The sequence below is a fragment of the Papio anubis genome, chromosome 6 (genome assembly GCF_008728515.1).
Source record: "Papio anubis isolate 15944 chromosome 6, Panubis1.0, whole genome shotgun sequence".
Taxonomy (NCBI): Eukaryota; Metazoa; Chordata; class Mammalia; order Primates; family Cercopithecidae; genus Papio; species Papio anubis.
This window is the reverse complement of record NC_044981.1, coordinates 50,619,567-50,636,452: the sequence shown is the minus strand read 5'-3', so window position 1 is coordinate 50,636,452 and position 16,886 is coordinate 50,619,567. Positions and strand designations below refer to the sequence as shown.

The 16,886-nt window shown below is 38.5% G+C and overlaps 1 protein-coding gene across 1 annotated transcript; it reads right to left on the bottom strand.

The window, feature by feature from the left end:
- Nucleotides 1-424: 424 nt before the first annotated feature.
- On the bottom strand, nucleotides 425-4,696 carry IL17A (interleukin 17A). Its single transcript, XM_003897728.4, has 3 exons — nucleotides 4,317-4,696; nucleotides 2,983-3,185; nucleotides 425-1,744 (listed from the first exon to the last, which is right to left on the bottom strand). The coding sequence occupies exons 1-3, from the start codon at nucleotides 4,341-4,343 to the stop codon at nucleotides 1,507-1,509; spliced, it is 468 nt and encodes a 155-aa protein (XP_003897777.1). The 5' UTR covers nucleotides 4,344-4,696; the 3' UTR covers nucleotides 425-1,506.
- Nucleotides 4,697-16,886: the final 12,190 nt, after the last annotated feature.

The window sequence follows — 16,886 nt, the reverse complement described above, 5'->3', positions numbered from 1 at the left end:
CTCTGGGTGGGCTGGGGCACACGGGATGGAGCAAGACGGAGTGAAGAGGAAGGTCTTTCAAGAAGCATTCTGCGGAGTGGCCTGAGAATTTCTAGAGGCCTTCAGAAGTAGGGCAAGACAGCACGCTGGGCCATGGGGGCGAAAATGGTTACGATGTGAAACTCGAAACTACTCTGGAATTGAATGTGATTGAGTTTTTATTTTACTTGGGCTGAACTTTTCTCATACTTAAAGTTCGTTCTGCCCTATCAGCTCCTTTCTGGGTTGCGGGGTGCCTTGATCAGACAGAAGCCAGGCCCTAGGAGTATTGCTTGAGGAAGAGAAAAATGTTTGTCTGTTGATCTCTGAGGGGCCTTAATCTCCAAAGGAAGCCTGAGTCTAGGTGAGAGACTGGACATTGTAGTCTGAAGAAAATGTCTCCTTCCAGAATTTCCTGTATTTTGGGGAGGGTTTCATTTTCCCCATATGATCTTCAGTAATGACATGCCATTCCTCAGGGCCATTATTTTGTTTGCTTTATTCCTGTCAAAATGCTTCTGTCTACAGCATTGGCTAATAGTATGAAAACCTTAATGGGTCGTCAGTCTTGAAGGCTTGTGAAATGGAGAACTTGGAATTGGGTAGTTCCAGGTCATTGTTACTCAAAGGCATCCTTTGTTTTGCTTATAGGAGAATTTGCATAACTCTTCCCAATAGGGAAGAGCTGAGTTTGCTAAAATACATTTAATGAGAACAAATAAACATTTTCTTTCCAAACTTTATTATTACAGAATGATTTTATTATGAGGGTTTAACAGAACAGAGAGTTAGACTTGCTATATCTCTTGTAAAACCTCAACAAATTACAACATTTAAATTAATAAATATGAAAGTAGGTTTAGTCTTTCTTTTCAGCCTTTTAAAAGACAAAGAGGAGGAAATACTATATCCTTATGTTGTAAAAACTCAGAAATTTTCTGCTGCCATTTAATTCTATCTCACATTTACCTAGGCAGAACTGATCGCACTTTTTCACCTTTTTCTAAATACTTAAACATAAATAGGTCCTTAAATAGCTCAAATAAATATAGGTTTTACCTTTTAAATAATAAAATTCCCAAGCCCAGAATCTTGTCTTCTTTAAAAAGACATACAAAATAAAGTACGTAATTCATTAAAATGGAATCCTATACCCTAAAGTTATCTCAGGGCATATTAAATATATAAATAACTTAAAGTCCTTAAAAAAGTAAACAAGAAGCAAATTGGTACTATTAAAAATAAATAAAGCCCTTAAAAAAGTAAACAAGAAGCAAATTCTTTCTTGGAAAGAGGGATAGATAATTCAGATCTCATCTCTTGGCCAAGCGTTACCTCTGAAGCTTCAACTGGACGAACTGCCTTAAGAATTCTAATGAGTTTAGTCCGAAATGGGGCTGTGTCTTTGAAGGGTGAGGGTTCCTGAGGGGCTGAGCCAGCTCTCCAGAAAGCCTAACTGCTTTGGGGAGTGTGGGCTCCCCAGAGCTCTTAGGCTACATGGTGGACAATGGGGGTGACGCAGGTGCAGCCCACGGACACCAGTATCTTCTCCAGCCGGAAGGAGTTGGGGCAGTGCTGAGGCTCCCTGCGCAGGACCAGGATCTCTTGCTGGATGGGGACAGAGTTCATGTGGTAGTCCACATTCCCATCAGCGTTGACGCAGCCCAAGTGGCGGCATTTTGCCTCCCAGATCACAGAGGGATATCTCTCAGGGTCCTCATTGCGGCTGCAGAGGGGAGAAAAATCAGGAGGAAAGTGAATTCCTGGTGAAGTGGGAAAGAAATAAAGCAGGAATACATGAAGAGAGGCAAGTTCACAGGATGACAAATTATAGGCATTGCAAATTCTTTAAATGATGTTAGTCTGAAGAAGAACTTTGGGGACAATTTGGATAAGCACATGAATTGTTACAGAAAAGAAGACAATGATCGGGTTTTCCCCAATTTATTTGAAGAATGAATAAAATAAGATAGACTGAGGCCACAGAAAAAATTTAAGTTTGACACAAATGATAACTTTTTTAGGGTATATTTGACAGAAGAAGACCAAAGGAAGAGTAGACTTGGAACCATCTAGAATAAGATAGCTGTTTATCTGACTTGCTGAAATCTGTCTTTGAAGAGGGAATACATCAAAATTTTATCTGAGATCACATTCATGGGACAGAGCCCAGAGCTGAGATAAAGGCTTGGAAACAAAAGGTTAAGTGTCTCTATCACCTTCTCTTCCCACTCTCTTTTAGCTCAGTGAATAATTTGCTTGGATTTTTGAATTGATTTATTTTGACTCTTCCAAGTAATGGGAAGAAGAAAAGAAATCCTACAATCAGACCAATCTGTAGGCTCCACAGAACAGAGACTTATTTGTATAAAGTCAAATGATCAAAATACTTTGTGTATTTAACCCTTGATGGGGTCTAAATACTGGGTATGCTGAGGACACAGGAAGCATAGGTATGTTAGGAAGTAGATCAAGACTATCTAACACACGAAGGGGTGGAAATATCCCAGGGATACTTATTACACTGGGATTCAAAAACAAAAATAAGCAAAAGAAAAAAAGTAAAAAACCCTAATTACTAATTATTTGTAATAAATATTCTCAATGGTAGCTCTGGTTAAGAGAATAAAAACATTAATCCCCTTTGATAAATGTCTATTCTTTGAATACATAAACAATAGACTTAGGGTCTCACAAATATTAGAATAATGATGATAATTAATTTGGGTTGATTATTGGTGTCAGTGACAATTAGATCTAACAGGATGGGGATTATTGGAGGCTGTCCTGTGCTTTGTTAAAGAAATATCTATAGGAAGTTTGAGAATTGCTCTTCACGGTGGTCCTTCCAGGTTTGACTGGTAATTCTAAATGAATAAAATCACCCTTGGGGAGATTTAACTGGCAGCCTGATGCATAAGAGGGATGAAGAATATAGTATTTTTATCTGGAAGCTTTACGTACTGGAGATTCCAAGGTGAGGTGGATCGGTTGTAGTAATCTGAGGACCTTTTGGGATTGGTATTGGTATTCCGGTTATGGATGTTCAGGTTGACCATCACAGTCCGGGGGAAGTTCTTGTCCTCAGAATTTGGGCATCCTGGATTTCGTGGGATTGCTATTCCTGCCTTCACTATGGCCTCCAGGCTCAGCAGCAGCAGCAGTAGCTAGAATTGAATGGGAAACAAGAGAGAGGTTGGAGATTGGATTACTATGTGGTTCCTTTCAACAAATTGATTGTGATGATGATCATAGAGAACACACAATGTTCCAGGACAATCTATACTACATTTTTCAGATCAGCTAGAGAAAAATCTAGGTAGATGACCAACATAGTGTTAACACTATGACTTAATTTTTTTTTTTTTTTAAAAACAGTTTCAACATTCTTCTTTTAACTTAGGAAAGACATGTTATCCATTGGCTGGCAATAATTTTAGTAAAAATGTCAAGTCATGGCATGTCATCAGCCTATCAGCACATGCATCATTGTCAGGTCTGGAAAGGAATAATAACCTTGATTTTCTAGGTAGAAATGTCCTCCTGCACCCTTGTTCTCAGTCCCACATTCTGTAAAACTCAATGTGAAGTCAAACATTCACATTGGAAGAAAGAGCTATAGAAAATCTATGTGGTATCAATATTCATGCTAAAAATGCTGTTGGTGCTACTGGCAGTCATCCAACTAAAAGCTCGATCTCCTTCATGTTTTGTTAGATATATTTTCCAGTTGTTCTACATTTAACATGTATTGATTCTGTAATAAAATCAGATTTCAAAAAAGATACTTAAAATTAAATATTTAAAAAATATAAAACCCATTTATTCTAAAACACAGTTACACCTATATCTAGTTAGAGTACATAGTTTCGATGTACCGAGAATATGGTACGAGATAATGGAAACAAAGGTTGCTGCTACGGCTTTCAAAATCTCAAGGATAGTGACCCATTTTAAAGAAAAATGCCGTGGGAGAATTATATTAAATCCTTTGTACTCAGAAAAACAGACTTTCAATAAATTTTCTTTCTTACTGCACAGCATCATGTGACACTTCTTGTGTGGTTTAGCCCCAATATAGCTATCTTTCAGTTTTAATCTTATCTTTCAAACTGCTGTATATCAGTTCTTGAAAATGCTGCACAATGACTTAAATATCTACCAAAGCTTTTATTTCCTATCCTACATATACGGTATTCCTGGATCTCCATAGTCAGAACCCAGCATTTCATGCCCATGGTCCGGAAATACTATCTGGTCCAAATCAATAAGAGCATCGCACATTAGTGCAGACTCACCACCAATGAGGTCTTCCCAGGAGTCATTGTTGCTTCTTCCAGTCAAATGGGGATGGATGAGTTTGTGCCTGCTACGAGATGGACAAAATGTAGCACTATCGCCTCTCTTTTTATAGGGCTTTTCTCCTTCTGTGGTCACTTACGTGGCGTGTCGCAGTGGGTTCACGGGTGATACAATTTTGGTTAAAATTTCCGTCCTAAATGAGGTCATAGAAGAATCTCTTCTTCGGAAGGAAAACGGGAAGGGCAGAAATTCATGTTCCTAAAGACCATGTCCTCTCTTCATTCTTACTCTTTAGAAACTGAGCAGAGGTGCTATGCTATGGGTCAATATTATGTATTTATGAACATATGTACGGCTGCCAGAAGAGTTATGCTCTATTTTAATGGTTCATGAGGAAAGAAAAGTTTGACATAACATATAGGTCTTCTGGTGTCATGCACCTTGATTTTCCATTTGATCTTTCTTTTCCTCGCAGATTTCTTGGCTAGGTACTGTGGAGACAATTCCAGAAATGACTCAAGTTCCCATGATATAAGTAAACAAAAAAATGAATCAATACTTTAATAATAAGATATATCCTATTTAATTGAATTCAACAGTTCTTTGGTTGAATATCTATTCCGCTCAAGGAATAAATAACTAGGTTCAAGAGACATGAGATTTACTGTTAAAGGCATGTTCTAACCCTGCATGCTACCAAGCAACTTGGTGTTTTTAGGAGGGAATTGAAAATGGGGATGGAAACTGGACAAAGGTGATGAAGATGGAGAAAAGGAGGGCAGTGGGGAGTAGAGAGTGATGAGAACTAGAAGGGAGAGGAGACATGATTGGAGATAACAAGGAAAGCGAGAAGGAGTTAGCTGTTCTTTTCTCTCTACTCTAAGTAAGATGAACTTGAACTCAGGTCCTTGAGAATAGTTCCTTCTCACGAATACAGAGGGCTAGGACAAGGAAGGGCCAGTGGATATAGATGTGGCTGACTGTATGTTACCCTTCTCTGTCCCTACCCCCATTGAGGTGAATGATACCTCTCAGGCACTCAGCTGGTATCCCATATTCTACATGCTAACTTGGGGGAGGCTGGCCAGTAGTTCCAATTCAATGGCTGGAGTGTAAAATTAGTTTGCTGCATCCTGGACCTGTTTGTCCTGAGATCCATTCCTCCCTGTCCTGCTCTACCTGTAACTCAGAGGGCTGACCCTGGAGGCTGCTTGCTCAAACTCCGCTGTCAGCTGGGTTTCAGCTGGGCTCAGCCAAAGGGGAATTGGAGGACGGATGAGTAAAAGTGGGAAGTGGAAAGTGGGGAGAAACCAGGAACTTCCTTCCTCAGTCTCCCAGAGGATTGCTCACTCCTTTGTCCCTGCAGCCTTGGAATGGTAACAGCCTCTTGCTCATGGCAATCTCAACTAGCAGGGTGACCAGTTCTCTGACTCAAACTCCCTCTGTTGCAAATGCCTGAAGGGGTTTCTGTTTCCTGGCCAGACAAACCCTGCCTGATGAATGAGAGAGGCCATAAGCACTTGAATTGTAGCGGTAATGGTAGATATCCTTGATAGGTGAAGCAGATACAGATGGAAGAGGAAGTAGGATGCAGCTTCAAGTGACTTCCCTAGTCCTGGTTTTGGCATCACTATCTACCTACTTTTCAAGACAAGATTCAGAATGAGCCCTACTGCCCCTCCTCTACACACAATCAGGCAGCAATCTCAGAAGCTGCAGCATCTCTCACATCATCTATTTCCAAGCTTCCTCTAACTCAGACTCTCACCCACTTGGACGAGCTATGCTTGCTTTTCCCAATTGCTTCCCTCAGACCATCTTTGACATCCTTGCAATAATGATTCTCAAAGCATGGCTCTGATTGTGCCTTTGCTTCTGCCATTAGCTTGCACACAGAATGAAGTGTAAGTCTCTTAGCATTTGAATTAATATTTGAGTTCGTACAACTTCCTTTTCAGCCTTATGCCCCACCATGCTCCAGGACCTGGGCTGATGGGGTCCTGATTTTTCTCCAGGCCTTCTTTCAAAGCTTACCCACCCTTTGTTAAGGTATTGTTTCTGAAATGCCCTTCCCCATTCTCAGGTTATGAAAATGCTACTTGTCCTTCAAAATCCTGTTTAAATGTATCTTCTAGGTCTGGCCTGATTACCTGACACCTGGAAATAAATAGTTCCATCCATCACATGTAGCTTACACCTACCTCTCTAGTAACTTTTATTTCATTTTGTAATGTGTTTTATTTGGCTTTAAAAGCTATGGGTAAGACATGTGTTTATTTCCATGTTTAGATTTTACAGTCAGCCTTCAAGGCTAGGAAGTTCTTCATCTTTGTGACTCCTGTGGTGCCTAATGTGGCCCTTTATACAACATGGGTCTTCACAGACTGCTTTTGTATTGCTTGTCCTTCTCTGATACAGGGCTGTTCATGCATATTTCTCGTGCACTGCATGCCATTCATTTACATATTGACTTTCTTGTTTTCTTTGTAGCTCATTTCTTGCTAGACTGCAAGCTACCTGAAGACAAGTAGTCTTATTGGTCTTTGTAGCACTTAGCATAGTGACTAGTAAATAATAACTGGTCAACATTTTGATTAATTGACAGTATGAGTAATGTTATTTGAGAAGTTTGGAATTTTCTATACTCTTCTTAGAACCTACCTGCATCTCAATAACCCTACTGAGTTGTCTAGTGCTTTGGCTCTGCATTCTAATCCTTTTGAATGTAGTGTGATGAGGCTATAGCCTATTCTGGATCACCCTGGAATGGAGGATTCCTTGTTGTTGCTTTCTGGCAAGGAAGAAAGAGGGGAGAATGTGCTTACTGTCAACTATTTTTATTGAAGTTGAAGGGGGATCAGCTGACTCTAGCTGTTTTCCCTAGTCTTGCCTCCCGTGCCTATGTAATTCAGCCTGTGTGCTATGCTTTGAAATACTTTAAAATAAAATGGGGAAACAAAATATGTTTTCACAAAAGTTTAAAAATGATCATTTTGACATGGTGGTTGGAGCTGAGTGTGTCCAGCCTTGAGTATGGCTCATTTCCCAGACATTTGCTTGAGCTAGAACCTGTGGCCCCTGGAGGAGCAGCTGAAAGTGTAAGAGTGTGTGTACAGTGGGGAGGGCTCTTCCTCTGCATTTGTCTGCCGAGGCAGCTGGCTCAGGTTTCAATCTGAGACTGTTGAGGTGGAGTGCACGCTGGACTGGGCATTAGAGTGCCTAGAACACTGAATGAGGGGACACCTTTGTTTTCATTGTGAATCTGCCACTAACTACCCATGCCCTTGGGTACATCACCTCTTTGAGGCTTAGTTTTCTGTCTTATAAAATGAGTTTTGCACCAGGTAATCTTTTGATCATCTATGATTTTCTGGAGAATGAATATAGTAAAGAACAAATGGGAGTAGTAAATTAGGGATGATTGTTTTGTTAGTGATTGTCTTCCAGGTTTATCAGTCTTGCTTCTCTGAGAGCTTGAAATAGATCACCACGAGCAATGGGGAACTGCATGTTGTGAGTTGAGAGCTTCAATGGGTGGGGGGCAAGTATGCAACTGGAGACAGGGAAAGATACCCAGGAGCCAAACATGCATTTGAAGGGATGATAGTGGTAAAATTTTTCTGCCCTTCTTGATTTACAGAAATGATTTTCAAGGCTCCTTGAAATTATTAGGCCATTAAACAGTATTTCTTTCTACTTGCAATAGAGAATAATGTAAGGGATGGAAAGAAACATTTTTCCTTTTGTGTCCTGGACAGAGTATTTTTTAGTCTTTTGTCTCAATGTGGTGGAAAATTAAGGCTTGCTAAAAGATAAAATAAATAAATTAATTTTAATTTTTGCTTAGGTAGTAAGGTTATCATTGAGAGATTAATATATTTTAAATTCATATTCTATATCCATTTTATAAAAAGTAACAAAGGTCTCAATATAGGAGGAGGCATCATGCCTTTGTTTCTGCTTAAAGTTAATGAAAGACATTGGCTGTTTAAAAAGATTGGAGCCATTTTGATTAATGCTGTGCACATCACCAGGCAAGACTACTCTTTTGATCTTCACTTAATATAGAGAGAATAATGAGTCACTGGAGAGAATTCTCTTGGAATTTAAACGTGGGGCCTGATACTTTGCAAATGGGCCAGCACAAGAGGAGCAATGTCAAACAGACATTTAAAAGGAAGACATGATGTTTAGAGAGGAGAATATTTGCAATGGAGAGCCATCTGGAAGGCCTTGGGGAGTTGATAAAGTCAGGCTTTAATTGAGACTCAGATTTAGAGCCGGTTTATCAAGCTCTAGATCATCTACCCCGAATTTGAAGGTATCAATACTATTATATACTAGAAGTTCATCTCTGAGGTTACCGGTGTTGTCTTGCAAAAACCGGAACTTAATACGTATGTAATTAACATGGTTTCTTAAATAGGAAGTATCAATCTTGGTACCAGCCTGATAGCATCATTGTTGTTCTCCGGCATAATGCTTATTTGTATTCACATGACTGTGCTCCTGAGGGCCGTCCTGGACAGTGAGCTGATGAATGAGAACACTTTGTGGGTGAGCACAGGCTTCATCCTGTACTGGAATTCCTGCTGGAGAAAATTCTCTTTTTATATGACATGATGAATTAAAGGCATGATTAACAATGAGGATGTTTTTGTAGAGTCATTGTTAATGGTGAGTGCTGAGAGATGGCAGGCAGAATCCTTTTTCAACATTTGGGTCCTGTTTCCTCACCATTGGTCATTCTAACTCTTGGTAGGTATTTTGCCCAGATGAAGACCATCTGTGCAGCTCCTTTGAGTGACTAATTTTCTTTTTTCTACTATTGATTCTTGATGTTTCCTCTACCTAGTGCACACCAGGCTGTTTTTATCTGATGGAACCAGATCACAAAACTGTTCAGACATCTGTGAAAAACAAACCCAACCTGTATGGTCAAAAGAACATTGAACAGCCATTATTCATTTGAAGTGTTTGATAGAAAGGCATTCTGTGTCTGGTGACTTCCAAATAATGTGTAATGCCTTTATCGCCTGAGTAAATGGGGCTTGCCTTTAACACGTCCTCTTCACTAATCTCAAAGCACTGAGATAGTGACTGGAAGCTGTATTAGAGACCAAACCATGCAAGAAAGAAAATGTGTCATATCACGTCATCTTAAAACTGCCATCAACAGTGTTTCCCCAATCCCTATATCAAAATTCACAATCAAGCAGATAATATGAGCATGTCAATTTCTCCTTTGAGTAATAACTACTAACCTCATGGAAACCAAGCCTCTTCCTTAGGTGAGTTTATCATTTTACTGAAACACTGATTTAAAGTGGGTCAGAAAACTTTCCATTTTTTTTTCAAACAATACATGTAGAATTATACACCTATATGTTAGCAGGCACATGCAAATTTGTTTTACGGTGGACTTCCCTTTGGTAATGCTGACTTCATCTGATACTATAAGAATTAAGGTCAGCAAGTGACTGAAGTTTCAAGTCTGAACGGATGTCACTGAAAAGTAGGGTCTAAAATTAAACAAGGAAACCAAACCACACATTGTGGTTGGGCTATTAAGTTATCAGCTTTATTTTCTTTTCAGCAATTTTGAAGTTAATATCATTTGAAGACAACTACAGAATATACTTAAAAGGAAGATACAGTATATGAACCTGGAACAAATTGCTAATTGGTTTTTTAAAGGCAATATAGAGGTTGTTATAGTGAGGTGGTAGCTTCGTGAATTGGAAATATGAAAAAGTCAACACATAATAATGTATTTCTCTATCCCAAATAAATAATTATTTTATTCTGAAATCCTCCGGAGAATTTAAGGTAATTATAGCAAAAATTCAGCTAAGTAAAGTAGAAGTAGAAATATCAATCAGGCTTAGAGGATGTGGAAACAGAGACAAAAATCAAGATCTAGGAAAAGAAAACCCAAAGTTATTGTCTGTAAGGGCCAACATATTTACATTTGTCTCTGAGCTTCCTGGCAGCCAAAGAAGAAAGGAGAAATGCTCAATTACATAAGTCTCATTTTCAGAAGGAAAAAGCTAGTTAATTCCTGAGGTAGATTTTTTTCCTATCATTACATTTTAAGATAAAATCTTTGTCTGAGGCTTATAGATGGTCCTATATAGTATATTAGCTAAGGACAATTTTTTTGCTTCAGACATTCCCATGATCACATCCCAGTTCCACCTTAATAGCCGTGTGCCCTTGGGAAAATTACACCTTCTACATATCAGTTTCCGTACCTACAACATGAAAATAACAATAGAACATGCCTTATAAGTAGTAAATGAAATAATATGTGTGGCCCGGCGTGTATTAAGTGCTCAGTGAATATTGATTCAATGTTAATATGAACAGGAATGTGTGTGTGTGTGAGAATCTGTCAGAGGAAACTTTTTGAGGAAAGGGAGACATTGGGTCTGAGGGACACTAGTTATCTGCTCATATGAATATCTACTCTGTGAGGAAGTAGGGAGATATCTTCAGGCTTCCACGTGTCCTAGATGAAATAGACATTCATTAAACAAATGTTTCTTGAACACCTATTATGTGCCAGGCACTGTGCTGGACTCAGGATAGAGCAGGGGAAGCAAACACAGCCCTGCTTTTGAGAAACTGACATTCAGGGTAGTGTAGTCCATTTATTCATATTTTGAGTTTACCAGACTATTTGCTTATAATGAATTAGGCTTCTCAGGTAGGAAACCTAGAAACCAGGGCCCTGGATAGCAGACACAGGCGTTCTATTCCTTTACTGGAAAGGAATAGTCCTTGCTACAAATTATGAAGTTGTCTTCCTGATTTATATATTACTGCACCAACAATTAAGAGATTTCAAGGTTTACCATAGATTATACTAAATTTAACCAACTGCCATTCTGTGTGTATTTTAGAAGTCTATTTTTTTTTTCTATATAGCTATCTATTTACACACATAGACACATATGCAAAAGAAAGAAAGCATAATTAATCCAGAATCCTAGTTGTTAGAAATAAGCTTTTGAGGTACACCTTCTGTTATCTTACAAAATTGGGATCATTTTAAGTGTATTGTTCTAGTAAACGTATTTTGTTTTACAAAATTGGGCCACATTGTAATACTGTTTTGTAAACTTTTTTCTCATCTTACAATATATTCTAAACACTTTGCCCTTTTTTTAAAGCTTGTGTATGTGTATGTGTGTGTTTGAAACAGACTGATCACCTAACATCCTGAGAAAGAGATGAGAAATAGGCCATTTAACTGGTTGCCTACTGTTAAATATTTTGATGACTCCCAAATTTTTATTTTAATGCCTAAGATAAATTGACAGAGATCTATGAAGCTTGTTAAACCTTCTAAGTAATTACAGAGGCAATAGTCATAAAAAAAGATATCAACAAAAATATTTACAAGATAAAGGCTGATGACTATGGAAAAAAGTGGTTTGCCATATGGTAGATACCAAAGGTCAATGACATAAATAGTATTGTAGACATCAAAGAGTCAGACTTAAAAAAATTATTCATTCTCTTATTTCATTTAATCTCTACAACAATTCCTTAGGATACTATTGTCCAAATATACAGGCAAGAAAACTAAGGTTTGGCAGGTTTCAGTGACTGGCCTGAAGTCATCCAGTGGGCAGGTGGGCATCCTGTTTGGTCATAGATGTTGCTGACTTCCAAGTCTATGGGTTTTTCCACTATGGCACACTAAAAACACTGATACTGAAAGCCAATTAAAAAATTATTCTGCATCTGACTTTCTGATATTTTGAAGTCTCAAAAATTGTCAAATTATCTTTGGTTTATCCATTTGGTGGTATCACCTCTTTCATCTACCCTTGTCCATTATCTTTGCTTTAGAGGGGTTAGTGACAACCCCTCTCTGTCTAGTGCTAGATTAGGCTATTCCTGTGTCTAGACTATGAGAATCCCAACATTTATTTATTTTGTAATCCCATCGAAGTAGAGATTTCCATAAAAAAATAAGGGAGGTGCAAAGACAGGTGCATATATGTCTATGTTTTACTGAGGATCAAGGTAACAGGATTTGTGCTTAATTTCCTGGCTGGATTAGAAGATCGTTGAATTTTTCTTTCTTTTCCTTTTATTTTTTCTTAAAAAGGAGGTTGAAGGAAGCATAATTAACATATGAGGGTCACAGAGGAATCTTATGTGATGGCTGTGAACAAATTGGTTTTCATTTTGTTCTGAATGACTAGGACATTATGGTCATAATGCATTTAGCTATGCATTTAGTTTTTGTAGAAAAACTTTGCAGTAGTCAGCATTTTAAATATTTGACCAGTATTAAGTTGCTCCATGAACCTGATGCCAAGCATAAGAACATAATAGGTAAAAAATAACTAATTTTGAAAACTTTCTGATGTACATATCATTTAAAAATGTTTGGCTAGAATTCAATTGTATGTATGTACTATAATTTATTTTGTCTTCTATTAATGTATTTTAAAATCATTCTAAAGTATTTACTATTAATACAGTGATAAAAATCATATTAGTCAGATTTGTGCTCAAATACATATTATACTGTGGGATATATAAGGGTTTTTATATTATTGCCTATGTTTTGCTAAAGAATCTTGAAGATTATATAGTTCCCTTCTTTGCCTGTAATAGAAAGTCAATAGAGCTAGTTTAAGCACAAATGAGAAATCAATTATAAGGATATAAAGATGCCTCAAAGATATAAGGGCAGGAATTAAAGCAGGGATTCAGGAAAGTACTGGAACAAGAACTAAAAACTAACAGGTGTCAAGGAAATTACTTTCTTAATCTCTCAAAATCCTTCTTTCCTGAACTGTATCATTCCTCTCTCTCGGTAGATTCCTATAATCTTTGTCTTTATGCTTCTGGCTCTCCCAAGTTCACACATTCTCAGGTCCCCTTTGATAGGCATTTCTCAGTTCCATGCCACATTTTCAGGAGAGTCTGATTGACTTGAGTCATGTATCTATTTAGCAATGGTTGGACAGGATCATGTAGAACACACAGGGATGCTGGGGGGCCGGTTCTCAAAGAGGGGTGTGGGCTGGGCAGATATTCTAAAAGTTGTGAACTCTTAAGTTAATTTTCTCCACAATAGAGGAAAAATGTATGTAGACGGCATAGTTTCTTCCCTTCATACCATTGAGTCTTGGCAAGAATGCCTCCAGCTCTGAGCTCTATTATTTCGCATCAGTCTGCATGTTGTAATTGCTTCTATTTTATTTATTGCATTATATTTCAATTATGTATACACACATATATAGCTTATATATAAGGTGCATGTGTATGTGTGTTATGTAATCTGTATATGTACTTTTGTGTGTATATCTATATCTATAAATTTTTTAGTCCATCTCCACTTAAATTTATTAAGTTGTAATTCTTAGTATTGTGCCAAACATAAATGATAGATGTATAGTACATGTCTATTTATTATCTTTTAAAGATGCCCTCCCTGTCTGGAAAGGTTGGATGTAGACATTTTGTCTGTCACCTTTAAAAATAGTTATGTGCTTTATACACGTCTATGTGGATCCTGCTGAACCTATGTGGTTTTTAGATTTTTTTTTTTTTTTTGGTGAGACATGCTGTATAAAGCATTGCAACCACATGTAGTGAGGTTAACACCTGAAAGTGAGAGATGGGGAGCCAGGGCCCTATCTGGGATAAACACAACATCTGCTGGAGATGATGAGTTAATAGCCATCAGGGAAGTGGTTGACAGACCACTTGACACAGGTGAGAAACACACTCATCTCCTGCCTTTATGCTTGTTGCTAGAAGAGGCACTTCAGCTGAGTATCTGGTGTACAAACAGGAAGGCTCTACAAATGCTTTTGTTTGGGAGCGTAGTTCTTAGCAGATATGTATTGCCTACTGGTTGTCCTAATTCATCAAACATCCCCATCCATCCATTTATCCATTCATTCAACCATCCTATCTATCCATCTAATACACATTTATTGAAGAATTACTTTTAAAAAAAGCAGCAGAGAATATACAGTTTTACAAGGACCACTGGCTTAGACACACTCAAACTGTTCACAAACTAATAGAAAAGCTTTGGAGTTAAACACACCTGGATCTACTCTGTTTCCTACTAGCTACATGACCTTGGTACTCAATATTCTCTAAGCCTCAAGCACCTCATCTTTAAAATGGCAATAATAATAATAGCACTTACATCATAAAGTTACTATAGGGATTAGAGTAGATGCCGTTTATAATGCTCTTTGGACAGAATCGTAAATATTATGTATTATTATTATTTTATTTCATTTTATTTTTTGAGATGGAGTTTTTCTCTTGTTGCCCAGGCTGGAGTGTAATGGCACGATCTCAGCTCACTGCAAATTCTGTCTCCCGGGTTCAAGTGATTCTCCTGTCTCAGCCTCCTGAGTAGCTGGGATTATAGGCATCCACCACCATGCCCGGCTAATTTTTTGTACTTTTAGTAGATATGGGATTTCACTATGTTGGCCAGGCTGGTATCGAACTCCTGACCTCAGGTCATCCACCCGCGTCAGCCTCCCAAAGTGCTGGGATTACAGGTGTGAACCACCAGGCCTGGCCTGTATTATTATTTTTAAGCATCATCTACAATAATGAGTTCTGATGAAGCTCAAAATTTTATGCATTGTGGAATATATAGAAAACAAGTTCTACCTGCCCAGGCTGTCACTGTAAGTAGGAGATTGCTTCACGTGGGGTGGATTCATGAAATAACAAGACATTTGAAGAAAGAAAAATCCAGCTCATTAGAATGCCTTGCCTACTAGTTGACAAATATAACTTAGTTATGTACCATAATAGCCAGATGGGCTGATTTTTCACTTTTCATCTGCCACTTTGGGCAGCATGTCTACATGGCGTTAGACTCATGGACTTACAGAATGAAAAATAGAAATTGTCCTGAGAGCATATCCAGTCAATCTGCTAGGTGTTAGAAACTTGCTAAGCAGCTATGCTTTATCTAAACACATTCAATGAAAGAGATGCTACAACTGCAGTGGAAATTTATCTTCATTTCTAACTGAACTAATTCTAGTTGCAAATCCAATTAATTTGTTTTGTTTTATCCTTAAGCAGTATCTTCCAAATCAACTAAGCCCAAAGCTTTTTCATTATCTTTTCCTCTTCCCCTTCTACCTCCCTCTGAGTCTTGTCACCAATTTCAATTTGCTGTGGAATCCTATTGATTCTCTATAGTTCTGCCATGTAGTTGGAGAAGTTCCTTCTATCCTTGTTCAGACCCCCACTCCCTCATGCTTTTACCTTAGTCACCACATCCTGCTATGGACTTTCCTGTTTCTAGACCCTCATCCTTGCTGTCCATCTTGCTCCTCAAAACCACATCCATCTTTCTAAGCCATTGCTCTCCTCAAAGGTTTTCCTAAGTAAAATTATTATAGGATAGCTTGGACTTTTTCAGTTTTACATCAAGGCCTCCACATGTGGGACTGCCCTTCTTGCCCAGCCTCTTCCTTTATAACTCCAGTTCTGCTTCTGTTCAGCTAGTTTTCTGTCTTTCAAAGTGTTTCCATTGTTTCTCCACGTCTTTTCTCCTGTAAATTATTTCTTCAGAGAGTAGACAGTTCCTCTCTTTTTGACGGTTGTATGGCTACATGATTTGAAAACTGCAATGATAAAGGCTTCAACTTTTGTTATTAGTCCATTGTAGGAGAGCAGAGTTTAGAGGATAGATTGACGACATGAGATTTGCAGCTATGAGACATCTGTGCTTACACATGAGCTAGATACTGTATGGTTTCCTTAGACCAGAACCTGGGAAAGATGGGAGGTTATGAGACAGGGGTTCTTAATGTAGAGTCCATGGATCTCTAGAAAATCCATGAATGAGATTCCAAATACCTGTAACCTCCTAAAATCACATGCAAAGATTCATCTGTGTGTGCATTTGTTCTCAGGGGGTGAATCCACAGCTGACATTTGGCAAACAGCTTTAATTAGGGATTTGGCCAAAAGAGTGTGGGAAGTTGGGACTGAGCCAGACTAACATGAAACTTGCCACCTGATGCTATACTGTAGTGATGGAGTCTTTGCTTAGATGCTGCGCTTGGGGAAATTCAAGGGGAAGAAGCCAAGTCTCACTAAAGGCTGAGCCAAGCACTATCATAGGCCAGGAGAACACATACAAGATGATCCTAGAGCCCCGAGAGGGTCAGAGTCCCCCAAGACTTCTTAGGCCCAGATTGGAACAGGACTTTTCTCACCTGAAGAGGCCAGAGATTAGGGAAATCACAGATTTGGCTGATTCAGAGCACTGATTTAGGGGGTAGAATGCAACTGACTAGTTGGGGGGAAGGGAATGTGGGGCATCCTTGAAAGACTAAAAACTGAATTCTGGAAAGGACTAATCTCCTTTTTAACAAGGCCACCCTGAAATAATTTCAGGTAGGGGTATCCTTGCAGATGAAAAGAGGTGCAGGGACCTGTATGTCTTTAGAACATTTTCCTGGTTAAGAAATTTGTGACTAGAGTTTAGCTATCTAAGTTTCATATCTGCCATCTTGTATGTTCAGCTTTTTTTGCTTTCATAT